The sequence below is a fragment of the Gadus macrocephalus genome, chromosome 11 (genome assembly GCF_031168955.1).
Source record: "Gadus macrocephalus chromosome 11, ASM3116895v1".
Classification (NCBI taxonomy): domain Eukaryota; kingdom Metazoa; phylum Chordata; class Actinopteri; order Gadiformes; family Gadidae; genus Gadus; species Gadus macrocephalus.
Window position 1 is genome coordinate 4,314,281 of NC_082392.1, and position 20,793 is coordinate 4,335,073.

The 20,793-nt window shown below is 41.8% G+C and overlaps 1 protein-coding gene across 3 annotated transcripts; it reads left to right on the forward strand.

Annotated features, from left to right (window-relative positions):
* The first annotated feature begins 402 nt into the window (after positions 1-402).
* On the forward strand, positions 403-20,031 carry itga2.2 (integrin, alpha 2 (CD49B, alpha 2 subunit of VLA-2 receptor), tandem duplicate 2). 3 transcript variants are annotated; one of them, XM_060064434.1, is made up of 31 exons: positions 403-555; positions 1,672-1,795; positions 2,346-2,455; positions 2,801-2,892; positions 3,059-3,173; positions 4,866-4,993; positions 5,092-5,240; positions 5,509-5,659; positions 7,277-7,442; positions 7,675-7,751; positions 8,098-8,236; positions 8,540-8,685; positions 9,699-9,842; positions 10,251-10,454; positions 10,794-10,924; positions 11,086-11,249; positions 11,414-11,565; positions 11,971-12,081; positions 12,560-12,645; positions 14,791-14,929; positions 15,297-15,389; positions 15,513-15,589; positions 15,679-15,762; positions 15,996-16,098; positions 16,309-16,419; positions 16,665-16,775; positions 17,018-17,131; positions 17,394-17,483; positions 17,856-17,972; positions 18,701-18,796; positions 18,833-20,031. In XM_060064434.1, exons 1-31 carry the CDS (start codon positions 510-512, stop codon positions 18,914-18,916), a joined length of 3,654 nt encoding a protein of 1,217 aa, XP_059920417.1. In that variant the 5' UTR covers positions 403-509; the 3' UTR covers positions 18,917-20,031. The 3 variants fall into 3 exon arrangements, with proteins under 3 accessions (XP_059920417.1, XP_059920419.1, XP_059920418.1); XM_060064436.1 differs by having other exon boundaries at positions 18,701-18,748; positions 18,785-20,031; XM_060064435.1 differs by having other exon boundaries at positions 18,701-20,031.
* The last annotated feature ends 762 nt before the right edge of the window (positions 20,032-20,793 follow it).

Genomic DNA, 20,793 nt, shown 5'->3' on the forward strand with positions numbered 1-20,793 from the left:
TTCATTCCCGTTATCACATGAAAGTAAAATTCCAGCCACCTCATAGCATTTGGGTCTAGTATTCCATTGCTTGGAGACCAACCATGGATATTACGTTAAGAATCAGGACAAACTTATTCTGAACAATCCGCTGCTCAATTTCCCCATCATGTATCATGTGTCACTACTAGGCTACTACGACATGCAACGTGATGAATACCAAACGGATTTTAAACAATGCTGGAGGAGCAGGAATGGAAATAGGTGATAGTGAGGTAGGCTGCTACCTCATCATCATGTAGGCTGCTGCTTACTTTAATAAAAAAAAAATATATATACATATATATACTTTTTTTGTTGATAAACCCAATCCCTTGGGTTCTGTCTCGCCACAGTCAGGAAGGTGAGTCCGCTCTAACGTCATCTGTCGGGCGTCGAGTCTGTCGACGCCCACAAGCACAAGATTACAACTTCGAGCAAGTGCTTCTCAGTTCTCACACATTTACACAGACATGACATAAAGACTGGTGATGGAGGACTTAACCTCGAATTTCTTCTTTGCTCTTCTCGTCATAAGTAAGTACGCTGCTTGATTACGAGTTTCTTTTGAAGAGCTTACTTTGCGGAGTTTTCTGAACGTCGATGGCCCCAAGAATGCAGCCATCGACGTGGTGTTAATTCGGTAGTTGGTCTGGCGCACCTATGCACAAAATATCACGTTCCTTGCTGAAGAAGAGAGTTTACTGCAAGTGGGGATATTGAGCGCGTTGTATATTTCATGTCTCGGCAGTGTGTATGGCATTGCTTTGTGTGGTGATGATTATTGTGTTATGTATCCCAACGTTTCATCTTTACTTTAGGTGGATTGATAGGGAATAGAATTTGAAAATACCCTTTCTATCTATATCGTTTTAACAACATTTATGACTTGCTATCTATATGTCGTTGTTGATATACGTTGCAACAGATAACTTATTTTGTATGTAGGCTACATTGTAAAATTGATGCAGTAACGTTTGTCATATTCTATTAAAGGAGTGGTTTGCAGTGTGTTAAAGTGCAAATGTCCGACCTGGTATAATTTACCAGGAGAAAAGTTTTCTCAATCAAAGTTCTTCCGAGTCCATCGGCCATTCGCATACCAGTGATTTATACTTTTAAAACACAGTTGTGCAGGCGAACCAGGCATGTTGCAGCTTGCGCAAAGCAATGATGGTGCTGGTAATGATGGTGCAGCAGCACACACGCGCTTGGGAGAATTCCGTGCCCTGAGGGCAACCAGTTGTCTATCAACTTTGGATTTTGCCTATGAACAATTGTTTATAGCCCGTACAAACAACGTTTTAAGCTTGTGGGTCTTTTTCTTGGTGGTCTGACAAAATCCCAAAGCTGTTCAATCGCTAAAGCTTCCCCAAAGAAAACCAAACTCATGACAGAGGGCTATTTGGCCTACTTGTGTCACCACCTCCGCGGTAGCCTACATGTTCATTTGACATTTAGATTCAAAATAATAGATCCAACACACAATGTTCTTCCCCCTACTTCTCACACTTTAGGGATCGATCCCTTATGGATAGGCCTATGATGCTTTTAAACGCTCCTTATAACGGTCAGTTATGAGGAGGATCCGATTATCGTCGGATAATGATTTCAATACCCCTACAGTGTCAAAGCATTGACTCTTTTCTTTAGTTGACCGGATCTGCAGCACTCAGTCATTCAACATTGGCACGGGAGATCCCAAGATTTTCAGCGGACGCGTGGAAGAAGAGTTTGGCTACACTGTCCAACAGTTTAAAAACCATCAAGGAAAATGGTATGAATCCAAGTTAATCTCAATGTCACTGATGTATATAAAAATAGTTATTGAAGATTTATAACATTTTGTTCATTGATGTTATCACCTACTGTTGGATCACAGAAGGTCTTTATTTTCATCGATGTTATAATGCATGTCATGCCAATGAGAACAATCATTGTATACTGATATTTTATCAAAAAATGTCATATATGACAATGTTAATGGCCTGTTAAAGCAACTTGGGGATTTGTTCCTGAGGCCAGTGAAATCCAAATTCCCCTAATCCTACCTGCTAGAAATACCAAACAATGCCACATCCTATTCCACTTCCTAGAGTTCAGTCAGATGCATACCTTGGGAATGATTCATAATGAAGTCGAAAAGACACATTCATGCATCTGTACATTTCCTAGCTAAAGTCTTCCACTAGATTGTCAAGTTTAGAAAGAAGGAAGTAATAAACGTGTACAATTTTCTTAATAAATCATTACTAATTCTGTCAACAACCCTCCCTCCCTCCCTGCCTCCCTCTCTCCCTCTACTTCCCCTTCACTCTCCCCATCAGGCTGTTGGTGGGTGCCCCTTGGGGTGGATTCACCAGAAACAGGAAAGGGGATGTTTATAAGTGTCCTGTCTCAGGTCCCAGCACCAGCTGTGACGAGCTCCGGCTGCATGGTGAGCAGAACCTGCTGTATACTAAACTCACCTCAGTCCGTACCAATTATTGCACATCGGGTTATTTTCTCAAAGCTCACAGTCATTGCAAGAAAGAAGTTATTGAGTGCTCTGTGAGTTTATTAGAGATAGGCCAACCTCCAAAGCCTAACCGGGTTAATATTGGTCTGATTTTAGTCAGACAGTGGTTAAGACAGCCAATAAAGTAGCACGTAGCCAGCCAGTAAAATCCTAAATTTAAAGGCACGACCCTCAATTAGACAGCATCAATTATGAGCTAATTATGTGTGGCAAAACAAATTCTGCAATAAATGTTGAATGCACAATGTCTTTCACTGCCCTCAGATGACATGATTATTCCAAATGTGAGGAACGTTGACACAAACATGAGTCTGGGTTTGACTCTTACCCGGATGCCAGAAACAAAGGGTTTGTTGGTAAGTCTGTGTGTGTGTGGGTGTATGTGTGTGTGCGTGCGTGTCTGTGTACTTGAATGTTTGTGTGAGGGGAATTTTCCCAAATATTCAAAGATATTGGATGCTACAATACCCTAAGATGTTTCCACCTTACATGTGTACTCTCTCCCGAGGGTCTGTGTAACAGACGTGTGGTCCACTTTGGGCTCAGCGCTGTGGCAGTCAGGACTACTACCCAGGAGTGTGTGCAGAACTCAGTCCGCTCTTCAGAGCCCAGCCCGCCTTCTCCCCTGCTGTCCAGCGTAAGACCACCTTTAATGCTATGAATGCTTAAACATGGGAGAGTAAGGAAAAGATTTGTCAAAGGACAAACCGTAGTCAGCACTTGGTACACAAACTCACCATGGTGTCGGCCAGGGCCGAAGCTCAAGGCCCAGTTTGGCCTTCACCGAAAATGGGTTGTTTATTTATTTGATTTGATTTGAGGTTCATCAGGGACACAACAACGTCAATCAACATTTTAGTTCACACTTCAATGGTGAAGTGTCGAAATAGAGGCTTATTTATATCTGTAGTGTTACATTTATATATAAATACATTTATAACCAAAGTTGCGGGAAATTACGTCATTGCAGCAAGGAAATTGTTTATAATGCCCCACTGATCATCGCCTGGCACTTCTTGTAACCTAGCATCAGAAATACAAACATCCTTAATTTGGCATAGCACATATATAGTGTCGCTACTCACATGACAGTCTGAGACAGTGAGAGGCGAGAGCCGAAGTGAATGTTGAACTTCGGATTGTGAAACAAAATAGACAAATTGTACTTGTGTATACACGAGTGGTTAGTGTTTGAGTTACTATTCCTAAATTACTGTTCAATGTCCCTTAGTAAAGGGAAGGTGGGTTTCCAAATATTGTTAAGTATGTATGTATATTAAGTCCAATATATATATATATATTTAAAACAATGTAAATAAATATAAAGTCCAGTATATTGTTGAATAAGGATGGAAAGAAAAAATACAGGAAGTGGATGACTGTCTCTAAAGAATGATACTGCAGCAACCTGTTGCAAATGCGGGTTTAAATGATGGTCAGGTCTCGGCTTAGCCAACACCATGACGCATCCCCCTTCTCACGCTACTTCCAAATTGCAAATAAGTTACACTAAGTTATAACACACTCTGGTCGACGATATTGACTGGCGGCCAGCTGCCAGTTACCATTCCCTGGGGGAGGTTCCAACAGACAGTAGTCTCTACTGCTGCTTCCTCGTTATGCCCACCACACACATCTGTTGTGGGTCCTTTGGTTGAGCTGTCACGCCCCCCCTGTTTGCATCCAATGCCATGCTAAGGGACCCTACCACCACTCATGTATAGGCACTTTGTCTTTTAATACAGATAATATTGATGATCACAAATTCAGATACATATACAGATAATGCTGATGGTCCAGCATATATAAATACAGATAATATTGAGGGTCCAAACTTAAACAGATACAGATTACATTGATGGTCCACCATAGTATACAGATAATATTGATGGTACCACATATTCAGATACAGGTGACATTGATGGTCCAACATAAACAGATACAGATTACATTGATGGTCCAACATAAACAGATACAGCTAACATTGATGGTCAAACATATACAGATAGACATAATATTGATGGTCAAAACAATCAGATACAGATAGTGGTGTCACTGCACATCCCTAGTGTCCATGTTACTATTGTCAGTTCATCAGAATCAGAAGGCTTTATTGCCCTGTGAGTTTGCACATACAAGGATTCTTTTCTGGTATCTTACCAAGTAAAAAAATACCCTTTAACTGCAAGTGGCCTTTCAATAAGTATCAAATTAATAAACTATACTATACCATATAGAAAAATCGAGATGTGCACGAGGTCAAAGGTGTACATCTCATCTACGATCGCGCTCATATCATGATTGTATCTACCTGTCTTTCCATCTGTAGCTTGCGGGGGTCCTATGGACATTGTGATCGTTTTGGATGGTTCCAACAGCATTTATCCATGGGAACCAATGAATATGTTCCTTGAGAAACTAATTCCTGCCTTGGACATCGGTCCTCAAAGCACACAGGTCGGATTATTTTTCCTAACAACATTTTATTTCTATATTCATTTTACGGGTCGTGCATTTTTGCCTATTTACACCCAGTGGTTCGTCCACCCTTTCAGGTCAGTGTCATTCAATATGGGGTGACTCCCCAATTTGAATTCCGACTGAGGGACCACAGAACCAAAGAAAGTCTCCTTGCTGCAGTTACCAATATCACTCAGATGTTTGGAGACCGCACCAACACCTTTGAAGCCATCAAATACGCAAGGTTAGCTTCTCCTGGCTTCTATGACGTGAAATCATGGGTACACAATCAAAAGAACGTATGAAAGAGTCGGATGACAGATACTTCATAATTCTAATGTTCGTATGAACTCTCAAATCAAAGGGAGAACTATCGATTGTACGACTTGAGTTTCAAGAAATGACACTATAATGTCATCACATCAATGAGTGCCAATGTATAAAGCTGTGGGGAGGGAAAAGCAACAGTCTGCACATGGAAACCAGGAACCAAAATCCATTCTCTCCCTCAGCAAGCAGGGCTTCAATCCGATGAGCGGGGCCCGTCCGGGGGCCGCCAAGGTGATGGTGGTGGTCACCGACGGCGAGTCCCACGACGAGGAATTAAGAGCCAACGCCATCGACGAGTGTGAGAAACTAGGAATCACCCGCTTTGCCATCGCTGTAAGTCGTGAACCCCGTAGACCGTGCTCTTGCTCGGCCGTTGTAGACGCCTCCATTCTGAAGCCGTCTGCAATCAGATAACAGTAAGATTGACTGATTGTCGGATTGAAGTCCATAAACGACTCTTGCGCCCGGCGCAAATCTAAAAAGGGTAGGTCTGAAGTAGCCTAATTGCCCTTAGGTGTGGTTTGAGCGTAACGTGCAATAAACCAATGAGAGTGCCATCTCCCATCCCCTTTAAGAGCCATGAGCGCATTTGAATCTGACGAGTTGATATTTTGACAGCGCGTCTGCAGTCTCCGATGAGACAGATGACTACATGAATTTCAAACTTCGGCTCAGTTTATGGCAAAATAATATGGCCTAATTCACGCATGGAATAGCGTTTTCTTCCACAACTTCAGAATCACTGAGTCCTCAAATAAATTTCGGCAAAGAAAACTTAACACACATATGAAATGCCGTAACTGGTTCTATTTAATGATATACGCAATACATTAACAAACATCGCTTCTTACCAGTATTGTATGCATTATCGTTATCGACTTAATATGCATGTTTCCCCCAGTTAATATACATTGCCATGGACGGTATTATGCGTTACGTGTTTAGTTTGCGTGTGTTTTAAACAGATGGACGCACACACGCGCGCCCGCTTTCATTCATTATTTTACACATACACTCACGCACGCACGCCCGCATTCATTCATTCTTTTTAACACTCACTCGCGGTAAAACAATGTTTTCTCTTGATCAAATACTCATCAATCCTAAAAGTTATGGGCATGTACACGATGTCTGTGTCAAGAAAATATGTGTTATCTGTACAGTGTTTGCAGATGCATTGATTTAAAAGTACAACTTATTACCGCTGTATCAGCTGTTCTTTCCCAAATAATTTACCAACAATGTGTGGCTAGGTAGATGAGAGAAGCAAAGTGTATGCGCGAGGTGCACAACCAACATTATGCATGCACCCTTAAAATAGCATCTGAACAACGCGCCACTGACTTTAAACCAGGTATTTCCTGGTTTGTGGCGTAATTGTTTTCTGAAACAGCAAAATAGCACCAGGGAACGTTTGCGCCAGAACACGCCTCCTCCTTTCGCCGAAACGCCCCCTTGGGGCGCAAGATCATTCCCTAATTTACAGGCGCGTGGCGGTGGAGGGAAAAGAACGTTCTGCGCCAGTTGCAAACTAGCAACGACACATGCGTCAGTGTATAAAGTCAATTGCGCCAGATGCAAGATAGGGCCCTGAATCTGTTTGCACTGCTGGTTCAATCAGAAACAACCTTGTCTCTGTATACACGACCATCACTATTTCGTCATTTAGCATTGAAAAAGGAATTATATTAATGAGTGAATATTCATTTATATACATGCCATTAACGAGAAGGAAGGAAGAAAGGTGCTCAATGACGCTTACAGCTAGACTATGGGCATTTGATTTCAAACCCCTTTCAGCCAGGAGTCATTCACCTTTAGCTATAGACTGGAATGAAAGGGTTATTTTCTTTCATTACTTTAATTTAATGTAAAGATGATGATAACTGGAGGTCCTTTAGGTGTGTACTGATTTCTGCTCTTTCTTCATCTTTTCTTTCCGTGTTGTAGGTACTTGGCTACTACATAAGAAACAACATTGACACAAAAAACTTGATTGCTGAAATCAAGTCAATTGCCAGTTCACCTGTGGAGAATTTCTTCTTCAATGTGTCTGAAGAGGCAGCCCTTTCGAAGATTGCTGGGGCCCTGGGAAACCGTATCTTCAACATAGAGGGTAACACTTTAACCTCCCCCTTCCTGTCATTATATATGGATGTAATTGTCTTTGACCAAAAAATGCCATTTGACCTAGGCATGTGGAAACAAGCCTCCCATTGTGCAGAATCCCAAGAGGAAACTCATGAGAGACACAGTGGCATTCAGGCCTTTTGGGGAAATCTAGCATCTCTCATATTCCTGAAATATTTCCCTGCTGACACAACCCTGTCCCCCTCTTTACCCACAAGGCACTGGGAAAGGCGCGGACAATTTCCAGATGGAGATGTCCCAGGTTGGGTTCAGCGCTCACTACGCACCTAAACAGGTACCGTGGCAACGACTTGTAAACCTTCCTATATACAGTATTCCATGGTTTTTTTTGTTTAGTGTGCAACATTTCCAAGTTTTAGAAAAGAGGCCGCATGGAGACAAGCCCTTAATGTTTTTAGAGATTCTTCAATTTTGAAAATTTGCCTTTCTAAACATTAGTATTGGCTCTTTTGATAGCGCTGAGAAATGTTCCAAAATGTGACCCTCTATTGTCTTCTTCATGTGTCTCTGTGCCTTTAAGTTCACTAGGACCCCAGGAATGCTGGAACACATGTACTGTACTGTAATAAACTGTCTGTATAGGTATGGTATTTATTGTTCTCCACCCTGACCTACTCTAGAACGTGTTGATGCTGGGAGCGGTTGGGGCGTATGCATGGAGCGGCACTGTCGTACACAAAACTGATTCCAGAGCAGATATCTTTCCCTTTACCGCCTTTGAGAAAACCCTTCAAGAAGGGAACCACAGCTCCTTACTGGGTATGCAGTGCCACACCATCCACCTCTTTATGAACTTCCTCATCAGACACTGTTAGCTTAGTTAGATTGGTTAGTTAGTTTACTTCCTATGAAGTACCTCGATTTTTTTAGATCTGTCTGCAATTAAACTTGTTAAAACAATACACCCCCTTAAGTAACGTCTGACAAATATGGTGCAAATAAGGTTAAATATTGAATGTCCCAAACACTGCTATTAACATAGTCTTTCAGCAGTCGATCTCGACGCGTGTTATTCAGTGCAGTTGAGTCCACTGGCCAACGTTTCCATGGTTACACTCCTAGGCTACGCGGTGACCAGCCTCAGCGACGGAGCCCGGGAGTACTTCGTGGCGGGCGCACCCCGCTCCAACCACTCCGGACAGGTGGTGGTGTACACCGTCAACGGGCAGAAGGAGGCCACCGTGGTGGACACGGAGAGAGGGAAGCAGGTATGCTGTCGATAGGAGTAGGTTGGGGGGGGGGGGGGGTGTGGTGGGTGGTGTTTGGGCAGGGGTTGGCTACGGGTCAGTGGCACGCTGCGCTGCCCCATTAGCCGGAAGCTACCCGCTCTGCTGGCTCTCTGGAATGTGCTGCTGTCGCGTTTCACCGTGGAACCCTTTGAGGGGACGGATGGGAGGAGCAGCCACGAGGTCGTCCAGGGAGGCCGGGGCTGTTCTCGGCGAGGCTTTGCGGAGTGGAATCTGATACGTCCGGCCCGTCGTCGACTGAGTGTCAAATCATGTATCCTATTTGTGTACGTGCGCGGCACAATGATGCCTTGTTTGAGACTTTTTCGTTGCTTAAGCAATTACAATTTTAAACTTTTCAGCGTGTCCCAAAAAAACATTACGTGACTTTGCTCGAGAAGCCAAGTAATGCTGTGGTATCACTCATCCTCTTACCGGAATATCCTGCTGTTGCACACTTATTTTGCTGGCACGACTTTTTATTTTTATTTTATAGACGACGTTGTCTAAATGTCTTTCTATCTTAAGATCCTCATCGTCAACGTTCCGATGTCAGCGCTGCAGGCCGCACATGAGTGGTCTTGTTTTATTGGCTTTCCCCGCATCCTACGAGTGCTGATCTGGGGAATTCTTATCTGCTGATGTTGTATGCTGTAACGTCTTGTACGGTAGTCATCACTACCACTCCATCAGATGACAAAAGGGAATCGGCCAACCCACAGCGGCCGAGAATGTACTTTGGCAGAGCGCCCGTTGAAAGACAACATACAACAATTCACAACCACAACCGCTGAACAAAAGTGCCAGGGGCTTAAGTGCAACATGGAAAATGTATTTCACGTGCAAAGACCTCTCACTTCACATGTACCAAGCAGTCTCTCGGGAGGGGCCTTTCAATGGAGTCCATGAGAGTGCTTCTGAAACATGCATGAGGTCTGACTGCTGCTGCTGCTGAGGTCGATGAGTCAACCCGCAGGCTTTCCCGCGTGTTTCAGATCGGCTCCTACTTCGGCAGCGCCCTGTGCTCGCTGGACGTGGACGGGGACGGCACGTCGGACCTCCTGCTGGTGGGAGCGCCCATGTTCATGAGCGCGCTGAAGAAGGAGCAAGGCCGGGTCTACCTCTTCTCCATCACCAAGGTAAGCACGCTGCGCTCTGGACTGTTGTCTTTTTTACGTGTGCCTTTAAAGGTGGCCCTTCTATGCTATGCTGTCTGAGACACAGATGGCGTATAAGGCCCCCTCTACAGGTGAGCCTAATAAGGATGCAGATGGGGATTGTTATGATGGCAGTAACATCCCAATTAGTTTGACCATGGGCGCGTCGGACCATGTGAGTGGGGGCCACCAAACTTCTGCCGACACACAACCAATAGGATTGTCAGAGCACACTGCCAGAACTCTCTCCCTCTCTGTCTTTCTCTCACAATCATTTTTTTAGTCAAAAGAGCTTTTTAGGTCGGTTAAGTTTGTACGATAAATGGTTAGCAATACAATAAAAGGACGCTTTAAAGTGTATTTACTCTCACTCTCACTCTTGCTCTAAAGGGAATACTGAACGAGCATGGCTTCCTCAGCGGGCCTTCGGCCTCGGAGAATTCCCGCTTCGGGATGGCGATCTCGGCCGTCCCGGACCTGGACCTGGACGGGTTCAGTGACGTGGTGGTGGGAGCGCCGCTGGAGGACCAACACAGGGGCGTCCTGTACGTCTACAACGGGCAGCACAAGGCCCTGAACAAGGCCTTCTCACAGGTGGGACGCTCACCACAGTAGAGACACTACGACGGGTTGGAGAGCGCAGGTCGGACGCTGGAAGAAGGTAGCTGTCAAAACAATAGAGACACTACAACAGGTTGGAGAACACGGGTTGGACGCAAGAGGGAAGCGAGCAGTGGCTACGATAGAGACACTACAACATGTTCAATACCACACTAAGATAGCATGTCCACTTTATTCGGGGGAGGGGGGGGTGCGGTCTGTTTGTAAGAATCGTCTAAGCTGAGCATATATTTACAGTTGGTGTAGAAGGTTGGTGGCATGACTTCCATCCAATCAGTGTGAAAATGCCGTTTCCCTTCCCTAACCCTCCAGAGGATCCTTGGCTCCGAGCTGGACCCCAAGCTGCAGTATTTCGGGAGGTCCATCGACGGCCACGGAGATCTGAACGACGACACCATCCCGGACGTTTCGGTCGGGGCGTACGGGAAGGTGGTGCAACTCTGGTTAGTCTATCAAGCACCCAGACGTCATGAGACAACAGGATGCTGACTAAGAATAACAACCTATTTATAATCGACCACTCTTAAGACGCTTTACAACTGTGTGCCTGTGTGTGTGTTTGTGTGTGTGTGTCGTCGTGTGTGGGTGTGTTTTTGGTCTTCAGGTCCTGTGGTCTCGCTACAGTCACAGCCAAAGCCAGCTTCACCCCTGATAAGATCAGTATTCTCAGTAAGCCTTGTCTTATCAGCGGACGAAAGGTGTCCTGTTTCAGCACCAAGATATGTTTCACGGCTGTCTTCAGACCCAAGAACCCGATTGGACCCATCGGTAAATCGCGACACAGATTTCACATCATGTTAAACACAATTCATATCTGTCTGTCTGTTACCTTTGCTGTTGCTTTAAATAAGCCCATTTGTTGAATGACACACAATATATTTAATTAAAAACGGTTCACCGTTGTGTGTTGTGTATTTTCTATTGTTGTTCAGATTTGTCCTACAACTTGACTCTGGACGCTGACTTGCAGTCTTCACACGTGACGTCTCGCGGTCTGTTCACGCTGTCGAACGACCGTCTGCTTTCTAGGGATGTCAAAGTATTAAAAGATCCTGTATGTCAAGACTACCAAGTCCTTGTACAGGTATGTACGTCCTCCATATTATTCATTGTGCCACAACGTAGGCACAAACTGCTTGGCGCCAACCAACTGCCTCATACTGTATGCTCTCTGTGGTTTTGTTTGTGGTCACATTAATCTATAATTAATATCCTAGAATAAATAACTGGGATACTTTTCACAAATGCAAAAGAAAAAAAGTATGTTTCCAGGAATAAGCGTATCAACAAAAATATATATTTGATAATTACACACATTTTAAATATAATTTTTGGACCATTTTCTGCTATTGTGTTGTCTTTCATACACCCAACCGCCTGCCTTTATACATTCTATATGCAGGTATACCTTGAAAAGTTCTTCAAACCCAATGCATTATTATTATCATTCATTCTCCCTTCTGTCTCCTCCGCTGTAATGCCCACACAGGACACCCCAGACTTTGTGAACTCCATCAGTCTACGGGTGGACGTCGCTCTCCGGCAGAAACACTCCAACCCCGTGCTGGACGTGTTCTCCCCCAGTGCGTGGGAGTTCTTTGTAAGTCTGCACCGCAGGAGACGACATCCTTGTTGGTCTTAGTCATCGCTCTTCCTTCTACCTGATTGTAGGAGTCATCGACGAACTCCCCTCGTCACCCATTCAGTTTATGCGGAAGTATGGCCCCTCTCTTTTGCAATCCTGATAAGTTGCCCTGTGTCGCCATAGCAGCGCTGCGCAGAACGTGTGTTCATCCAAGTTACTCATTGTCTCGATTACTAGGTTCACACATCAAAGGCTAACTCCCAGACCGTAGGCGCAAGGAAGTCCCCCCCCCCTAGACACACACAAACACACACACACTCCTTCGGTTTTGGGCGCCCAACTGATAACAACAAAACTGCCATGTTTCTCTTGCTTTTTTAATGTAGATCGTGAAGAAGTTATTCTGTTTTGTTACACGCAAAAAGGAAACTGACAAATAGTTTTTCTTTCTTTTTTCTCAATTCTAAACTTCATGCCCTCTTTCCGGTTGGAGATCCCCTTCTTAAAAGAGTGCGGTTCGGACAAGGTGTGTGTGAGCGATCTGTCGCTGAGTGTGAAGAGGGGGCCAGAAGTGCCAAGGTGAGTCATACCTGGGTCCGTCCGCGACCTGCTGCTCACTCTTAACACTGTTACACTCCCCCCATGAGAAGTGTAGCCAAGGCTTGTCCTGGCTTGTTGTGATAGGACCAATGAGTCAACAATCTCTTCTACGATGTCGGGAACTTTGCTTTTCAAAGTAATAGTCTGGGTATTTGCAGCACAGGCATGATTGTAAGAGATTACTGTTATTTGTTGCGTGCAATGTCCTTGTAGGTCAGAGGTACATGATTATGCACCTAGTTTAAACATTTATTTAACATTTAAAATGTGTTATATGGACCCTAGTTCTCTTTTTCAGAATAATATTACATTGGGATCTTTTTTTATCATTCGGTTCAAACAAGCAAGATAATTGGTCGAGTTTCTTCCAGCAATGTGGCAATATGTGTGATTGGGCCAATAGTGTCACACCCTGTTTGACATTCACTAGGGAAATATTATTCATTGGCTATGTTGGATTGTGGTCTGCCTTAGCTGTGAATTTATGACAGTGAGTTTAGTCCCAGCGGTTGCCTTTGTATTTTTAACCACTCGGGTTAATAAATGGTTGGGTTGGGATGACCTTGTGAACTTAGAATCAAAGCGTCAGATGTGTTCAGTGACTCTTAAAAAAAGAAACTTTATGATTGAGACTCTTAAATAAAACCATAAACAAGTCAGACTTCAAGTGACCACAGTGAATACAAGACAAACATATAAACAGTTCAATCTGAAATTGATTAAATTCTTACGGTTTTAATGATTAAAATCAACTTTACGTAACGTCTGCACCAAGCCGACCAGTGGGACCATTATATTGTGTGCAAATAAGGCTTGGGGTTTTAGTTGTGGTGGGAGGCTTTAAGTGGTGGATTTATTAGCATTGGCGGGACTTGAACATGTTCTTCCTATTGGTTATGAGTTTAAGTCTTGAAGGAAAGAGTGCATAGGAAAGTAAACGCATTTTACTTTCCAGATAAATAACACCAACAGCACACAACCATTTTGATTCTCTCAAAACGTTTTCAAAACCACGTCCGGAGATGGTGTACGCTACATTCAAATGCAGATGAGATTTGTCGTCGTCTGAATTTCTCATGTAAGCATAGTCATGCCATGTTCAAGACAGACAGTTGACACTTTGTTAATACTGATTCTTTCTTTCTTTTTATTTATTACACAGGAAAGTATTAGAAGTAACAAAGTTACAATATAAAACGGGCCTGTCTCAGTAAAATAGCTGATTTCCAGCCGGTTCCTGTTCTGCAGCACATATAACATGTAACACGGACAAGGCACATCACACGTCGCATTTACATACAACACATAACAGGGACATAGCACGTCAAACATCAGTAGGACAATCATACGGACAGCAGACTGAGCATAGACAGTGATCTAAGTCAGTGTTTGCAAGTGTATGTGGTGAGGAGTAACAGTTTATATGCTTTTTTTGAACTGTGTGATGGATTGTAATACTCTGATGTGATGGGGGAATGCCATTCCAGACTTTGGTGAAAGTGTGGATGAAGGACCTCTGTCCATAGCCGTTATTGTATGCGGGCACTGGGTGGAGGGCCATGGAGACAGATCTAGTGACTCGCACTTGGGGCATGTTATGTGTTGGTAAGAGGGAGATGAGTGTTTGTGAGGTGCTGTGTTGGAGTTCAAAATAAAATGTGATAGCATGACTGTAAATATTTTTTTTACATGCATCATCTGAGATCCAACAGTCCTTGTATGTTATAGCAGAACTTCTTGGGGTACACGGCACAGAGCCTGGGAAAGAAACCAGAGACTGCATGGGGCGGAGTGACGCCTTGTTTCCTGTCTGGTTATAGATAATAATAAATAATAATACATTTAATTTAGAGGCGCCTTTCAAGGCACCCAAGGTCACCTTACAGAGCAGAAAATCCTCATAAATCGTTAAAAACAAGACATGTAAGACAAGGAAAAACAACAAAAACAAAACCAAACCAAACAGACAAACCGGACAGTGATCAGTTAGACGTTGTGTGCGAGTTTGAACAGGTGAGTTTTGAGTCAGTGAGTGACTTGAAGGTTGTAATGGTGTCTGACTGTTTTAAAATGTATTTTCAATGTAAAATACAGACACTATAATGTGAGGTCTTATGGTTTCAGTTCGGGCCCCATGTTGGTCAGCTACAACAAACGAGTGTCGTTTGAGGTGGCTGTGAAGAACAAGCTGGAGAACGCCTATAACACACAGTTGCTGGTCAAGTACTCAAGCAGCCTCTTCTACGCCTTCGCCTCCAGCCCAGTGAGTTACAATACGATGCACAACGCTTCAACAACCAATACCAGGATACTGTTGCATTTCCTGTAAAAGTGGAAAGGAATGAACTAATCTGAATTAGTGTATCCACCTTTATCCAACTCCTAAAGGGCCAGTGAACCGATAGTTTTTTGTTTTAAACATGGTAATATGTCCTTTTGTAGTCATCAACATAGTAGTCTATGCAATCTTGTCGTAAATAATTAAAAGTATTTCTGATAAAAAAAGAATTTAATCTGCAGTTATCAATTACAAAAGTACAAATATACCACAAATTTAAAAGTGATTCATGGTTGCCATAACTCTGCTAAACTATTCTAAAACCAAACGTTCTTTGTTTGTGGATTCCCAGAAGGACGGTACGTCTGTTATCTGTACCTCCACAACGCAAGAGATGCTTGTTGCTTGTCAAGTAGGGTACCCTGCTTTAAAAACTGGCCAAGAGGTACGACCAAGAAACTATTACGTTTAAAAATGTATGTGACTTAAAGAGTTTGTTTTTATTGACGTCAAATATCCTTGTGTTATGGCTTCCTAATAATACACGGCTTCATATTGTTTGCCCCAGGTAAAATTTCTGATTCATTTTGACTTCAACCTTGACGAATTACATAGGCAAGCAGAGGTGATCTTTGAAGTGAAAAGGTACGCCCTCATTGACCTACTATTGTCTTTAGTTCTTTGTCGTAGTTTGGGGGAATAGGGAATTAATTACGTCTTCTGTTTGTTTACAGTGACAGTAAGGAAGACAGACCTTCAGACAACAAAAAAGACGTATCAATATCTCTCCAGTATAATGCTGGACTTACTTTGTCCAGGTGATTAAGCCCCCCAATTTTTTTTTTTATTATAGATCATTAATTATACTTAATTATTATTTATGATATAATTATGACTATTAAATAATTGATCGAGTGATTGTGAGTGAATATTTAAAATATTTAAATAAATAAGGTAAATAAATAAAAGTAAACTTGAAAACTTTTTCGGCCAATATTGTATGACGGCAAATTACTAATAACATCTTCATTTGTATTTTGTAAATTTCCAGGCAGTCAAATATCAATTTCTACGTTGTAAACCAAACCACTGCTGTGCAAACTGAGCTGAAGTCCCTCAATGACATCGGCCCTGAGTTTCAATTCTCTGTCAAGGTATAGTCAGCGGATCTTCTCTTAAAGGCGACATATTATACCACCAGGTGGGAGTGTGATTAGCCTTTACAAATTGCACATTTTCAAAATGGCTTGTTATGGCTAATCACACTCACACCTGGTGGCATAATATTTCCCCTTTAAACAAACTAGCACTCTCTTACTTTACACAGGATTTAAATAGACACATTCTGTCCCTTGTGCACACAGATCTCAACAGATAATTTCCCTGTGAACCTGCTGTACCTGACAATAGCTATTCCCATGACAACCAAAGCTGGAAATCCACTGCTCTATATCACCGGCTTGAAGACACAAGCAGTGAGTAACAGTACTTCTATAGTTTCCTTGTCCGTGTAAGTCCTTATGCATGTATTCATGTTATATATATCAGATCCCTATTTATGTATGGGAATTAACGCTTCCATTTGTCATTCCAATGGAAGAATGCTTTTGTGTTTGCACACAAGAGAAGATCCATGATCAGGTGGTTTTAGGTTTCGGGGAGGTTGAGTGAATTGTGAAGTTAACTGTAGCATGACCTAACCCAGTCTGGACCCACACAGGGAGGTTCCACCAGCTGTGATTCCAGGGAACTCGTCGACCCGCTGAAAATCGGGGGGAAACCCAACAAAGTCTCCTTCACCAAGGAGAGTCTGAGGGACCACACAGGGATGGTAGGTCCACTGCATGGTCCAACCATGTTGGATTAAATGACACCTTCATAAGGATGGTCCAACCATGTTGGTTTAAATGACACCTTCTTAAGGATAATACCACTGTGTGGATTTAAATGACACCTTCTTAAGGATAATACCTCTGTGTGGATTTAAATTACACCTTCTTTAAATTGGTAGAGAAAACCTGAATGTTGGTGCCTGATGATTTTGAATAAAATGAATGACTTGATGGTTTACAGGCCTGTGAAGAGACCAACTGCCACGTGGTCAAGTGCATCCTGAAAGATATGGAGGCCAAGAACCACTACTATGTCAACGTGACAACAAGGATTTGGAGTGGCACATTTTCTTATGTAAATATATGTAATAATCAATAGTTATTTATTATTATATGATTAGAATTATCTATAATAAGGACATTATAAGTATTATATAGGATATATTTGGATATTTTTTTTTTATACACATAATATATATATATATGTGTGTGTATGTGTGTGTATGTATGTGTGCTCACATGTGTGTGTGTGTGTGTGTGTGTATAATATGCATATGAATATGTATCTACTCTGTGTTAACATACACATGTTTGAACGAACATCCTGTTTCACACAGGCTACGTTCCAGACTGTTGACCTGACCTCTAAAGTAGAGATTGAGAGCTCCCAGCCCGATCTCCTCCTCATCAAACACAGGAAGTTAGAAGTAAGACCAAATTGGATTCTTTTTCGTTAATCAAATGCAAATGACATTGTTTTTAAACTATTGGTGCAATAAGGTTAAAAAATGATGCAACAAAATATAATCGAGTTAAGTTTGTTCTCGGTTTAATTTATGAGGGACAGTCGATAGTGTGTAGACAGTGTTATTTTGTTCGCTCAAAAGCATGTTCCCTGTATCCTAATTCATACAATGAATAATGTTATGGTCAATTAAGTTTTCATCTGATGCATGTTGATGTTGTTTCCTCATGTTACTCATTTGAGAGAGTAATTCATTATTTAAAAGTGAACCAAACAATCACCAAATAAAACAAATATCTCGCTTTTCTCCTGTCTTCTCCTTTTCTACCACTAGGTGACAGTAACGGTCAGTAAACCCGGAGAGATCGCTGATGTTCCTATCGGGGTCATAGTGGGCAGTATTATAGGAGGCCTACTGCTGCTTGCACTTGCTGTTGGTCTGATGTGGAAGGTGGGTATTTATGAAGGCTCTCCCAAAATCTGTATTTGTTTTGTTTGGATAATGAATATCAATTCATTATAGCTTGTGAATCAGACAAAAATAAATCTGCTCTGGTAAATGTATCTGACCCCCCTCCCATTCAGACAGACTTTCCAGCAGACCTGACCCGGGGAGGGCAAATCACAACCGTTTGAATGATATGGGGTGGGGTTGATACGTGTATGGGAGGCTCGTGACTCGTGAGGCATTTCCATGAACCAGCAAGACGGCTGCCGCTGATGAGTCACACGTTTCGTTGCGCTGATTGGTCTGTCCATCCCTGTTGATAATGCTCCTTGAATCGAAAATGAACAGAGAGATCCAGACTCATTTGCATTTGCAAATTGATCAGGCAAAATTATTTATGGTCCAACCTTGACTTACCTTACTTTTTTAAATGCCTTATCACGGTAGCAGAAAAAAACACTGAACCTAATAATTGTCAAGGATTGTTTGATTGGGTTTAGGTTTAGGGTTTGGTTTTAGGGTTAGGGTTTGGTTTTAAAGTTAGGGTTTGGTTTTAGGATTAGGGGTTGGCAATAAGAGATGGTGTTAAGTTTGTTGTTAGGGTTTGGTTTAGGGTGAGGGTTTGGCAATAAGAGATGGGGTTAGGGTTTGTTGTTACGGTTTGGTTTTAGGCATCCCGGCTTTATCCAAACACTTTTAATCCAATCAATTATCTTTGCTTACTTCCCTAGTTTGGCTTCTTTAAAAGGAAATACAAGAAGATGCAAACGGATGCGGCTGAGGAGATGGAACTCAACGCACCAGAAGATGAGGGAGAGGAGATGGAACTCAACGCACCAGAAGATGAGGGAGACCTGTGAGACAACGGAGAACACGTTCTGGGTTGGATTCCATCGGAGCTCCCCACAGGTTGTGTGGTATATGTAGCCAAGACAAAGGCTTTATAAAGGAACGTTGTACAATTGGATTCGAGGCAAGCCAGTGGTAAACATGAGGGTTCTGTCGACATGTCTGCGGGGCTGAAGGATGCTCCAGATCTGTGGATGAACTGCGGGTCATTGTGGCGGTCTTTCATCTTGATTGTATGTTGTTGCATTGATGCAAAGCACTTGATTTTCAAGGTGTATGTTTTTTGGTTATTTTGGTCAAACAATTGTGTTGGATTTTTTTTCACGTCAAAATTACAGGGATTTAGATGAATTTATTCAAATTTAGGCAGAATACTAGTCAGTTTAAAAAATCGATGCATAACCAAATGGCATACCATCAGAAAAGTGCATAGAACCAATGTATCAAAACTAACATTAAGATAGTATAGCTTTAAAAATAAAAAAAGATAAAATACACACGGCACACAGCTGCAAACGGGGAATAACAAATATATTTACAAAGTGAATATATTTGTGTGCAATAGCTTGCGACTACTGTTAACCAAGTCTGCAAGTATTTTTAATTGAGAAAGTATTGTATAGTCGAGTATTTCTGCATTGAGAAAATGTATTTTACGACCTTTTTTATTATTATTTTGTACGTTTTTTACATTTTTAATTAAAGGTACAGGTGTGGAATATTCTGCTAAATATTTTTGTAAATATTTTTGAATTCTACAGCATAATAACATGATAATGTGTTGAGAGTTGAGAGAATTTTTCTTTCAATGCATAATGGTTGTTCCCCTCAACTCTTACAATTATTTAAGTTGTAACATTAGCTAACACTGTTAGCTGACCCAAGTTTTGTAAATCTAACTTTTTCTTTTAATTCACATATTGAACTGCAAGGGGCCAACAACAGTAAACTCTGTACTTCTTTAAGAAACTGCAGCCAATACAGCTCTCTTGGTGTCCAAAGTAGCCTCGCCATTTGGGTGTCTTTGTTATTATGCAATATTTGCAAAATGGAGGTGAGCTAATCTCATGTAGAGACAATGAAAACAATTGTTAAGTTGCTTCATTTTGTTCAATTGTGTGCAGTTTTCTATTTCAAACTGGAATTATCTCCCAAAAATCTGATGTGAATTGTTTTTAATATTTTTAATTGTATAATAAATAACTGAATACTTTAGCACCACCTTCCACTTTTCAAGATGTTGGCAAAAATTGCAAACATTTGGCATTATTTATCAATTGGAATAGCTTGTCTGATCGATTGGATCATGCATCTATGAAAATCCGGCCACACTGCAGTAATCTGCGGCCTCGTTTGTATGGCCTCTCCACTAGATGTCAGTGGAGTACAGACGTAATACTAAATTCTAGCAATTCATTCTTCACTTTTAGTTGACTGCTCCAAATATGCTCCATGCTCCATATTATCAAGTCTTATTAGATCTAGGATTAGGTATTTTATCATTTCAGTTCAGGCATTTTTTGTTGGAATCGTGTTTTTTACTAACAGATACGCCTACCCCCTTTCGGCCCTGATGGAGTCCTTAGCTATGAAAGCAATGGATAATATTATTAATGGCTGCCATGTTTCCATTACTATGAAAAGCAAACACCAATTTGCTAAAGCTAAATGTAACGTTCGCTTTTTCTTTTTAATAGTATGCCTACATGAACTGTTAAAGTAGTAGGCTACACTGTTGATTATTTTTATGAGTATTAAATGTGAATGTACAACTAGGCCTATAGCTCCAATGAACATTTTAAGTGGGATATATATAATAATCCAAGAATTCCCATATTCATGTTCGTCCACTCATTAAATGGGTCTATCAATTGACCACTAATGTATTCATGAATTATGCTATTTAATCTATAACCAATTGAAATATAAACAAAAGCGTTTTTCTTTTCTAGACTACATTTTGAGGATGAATGAA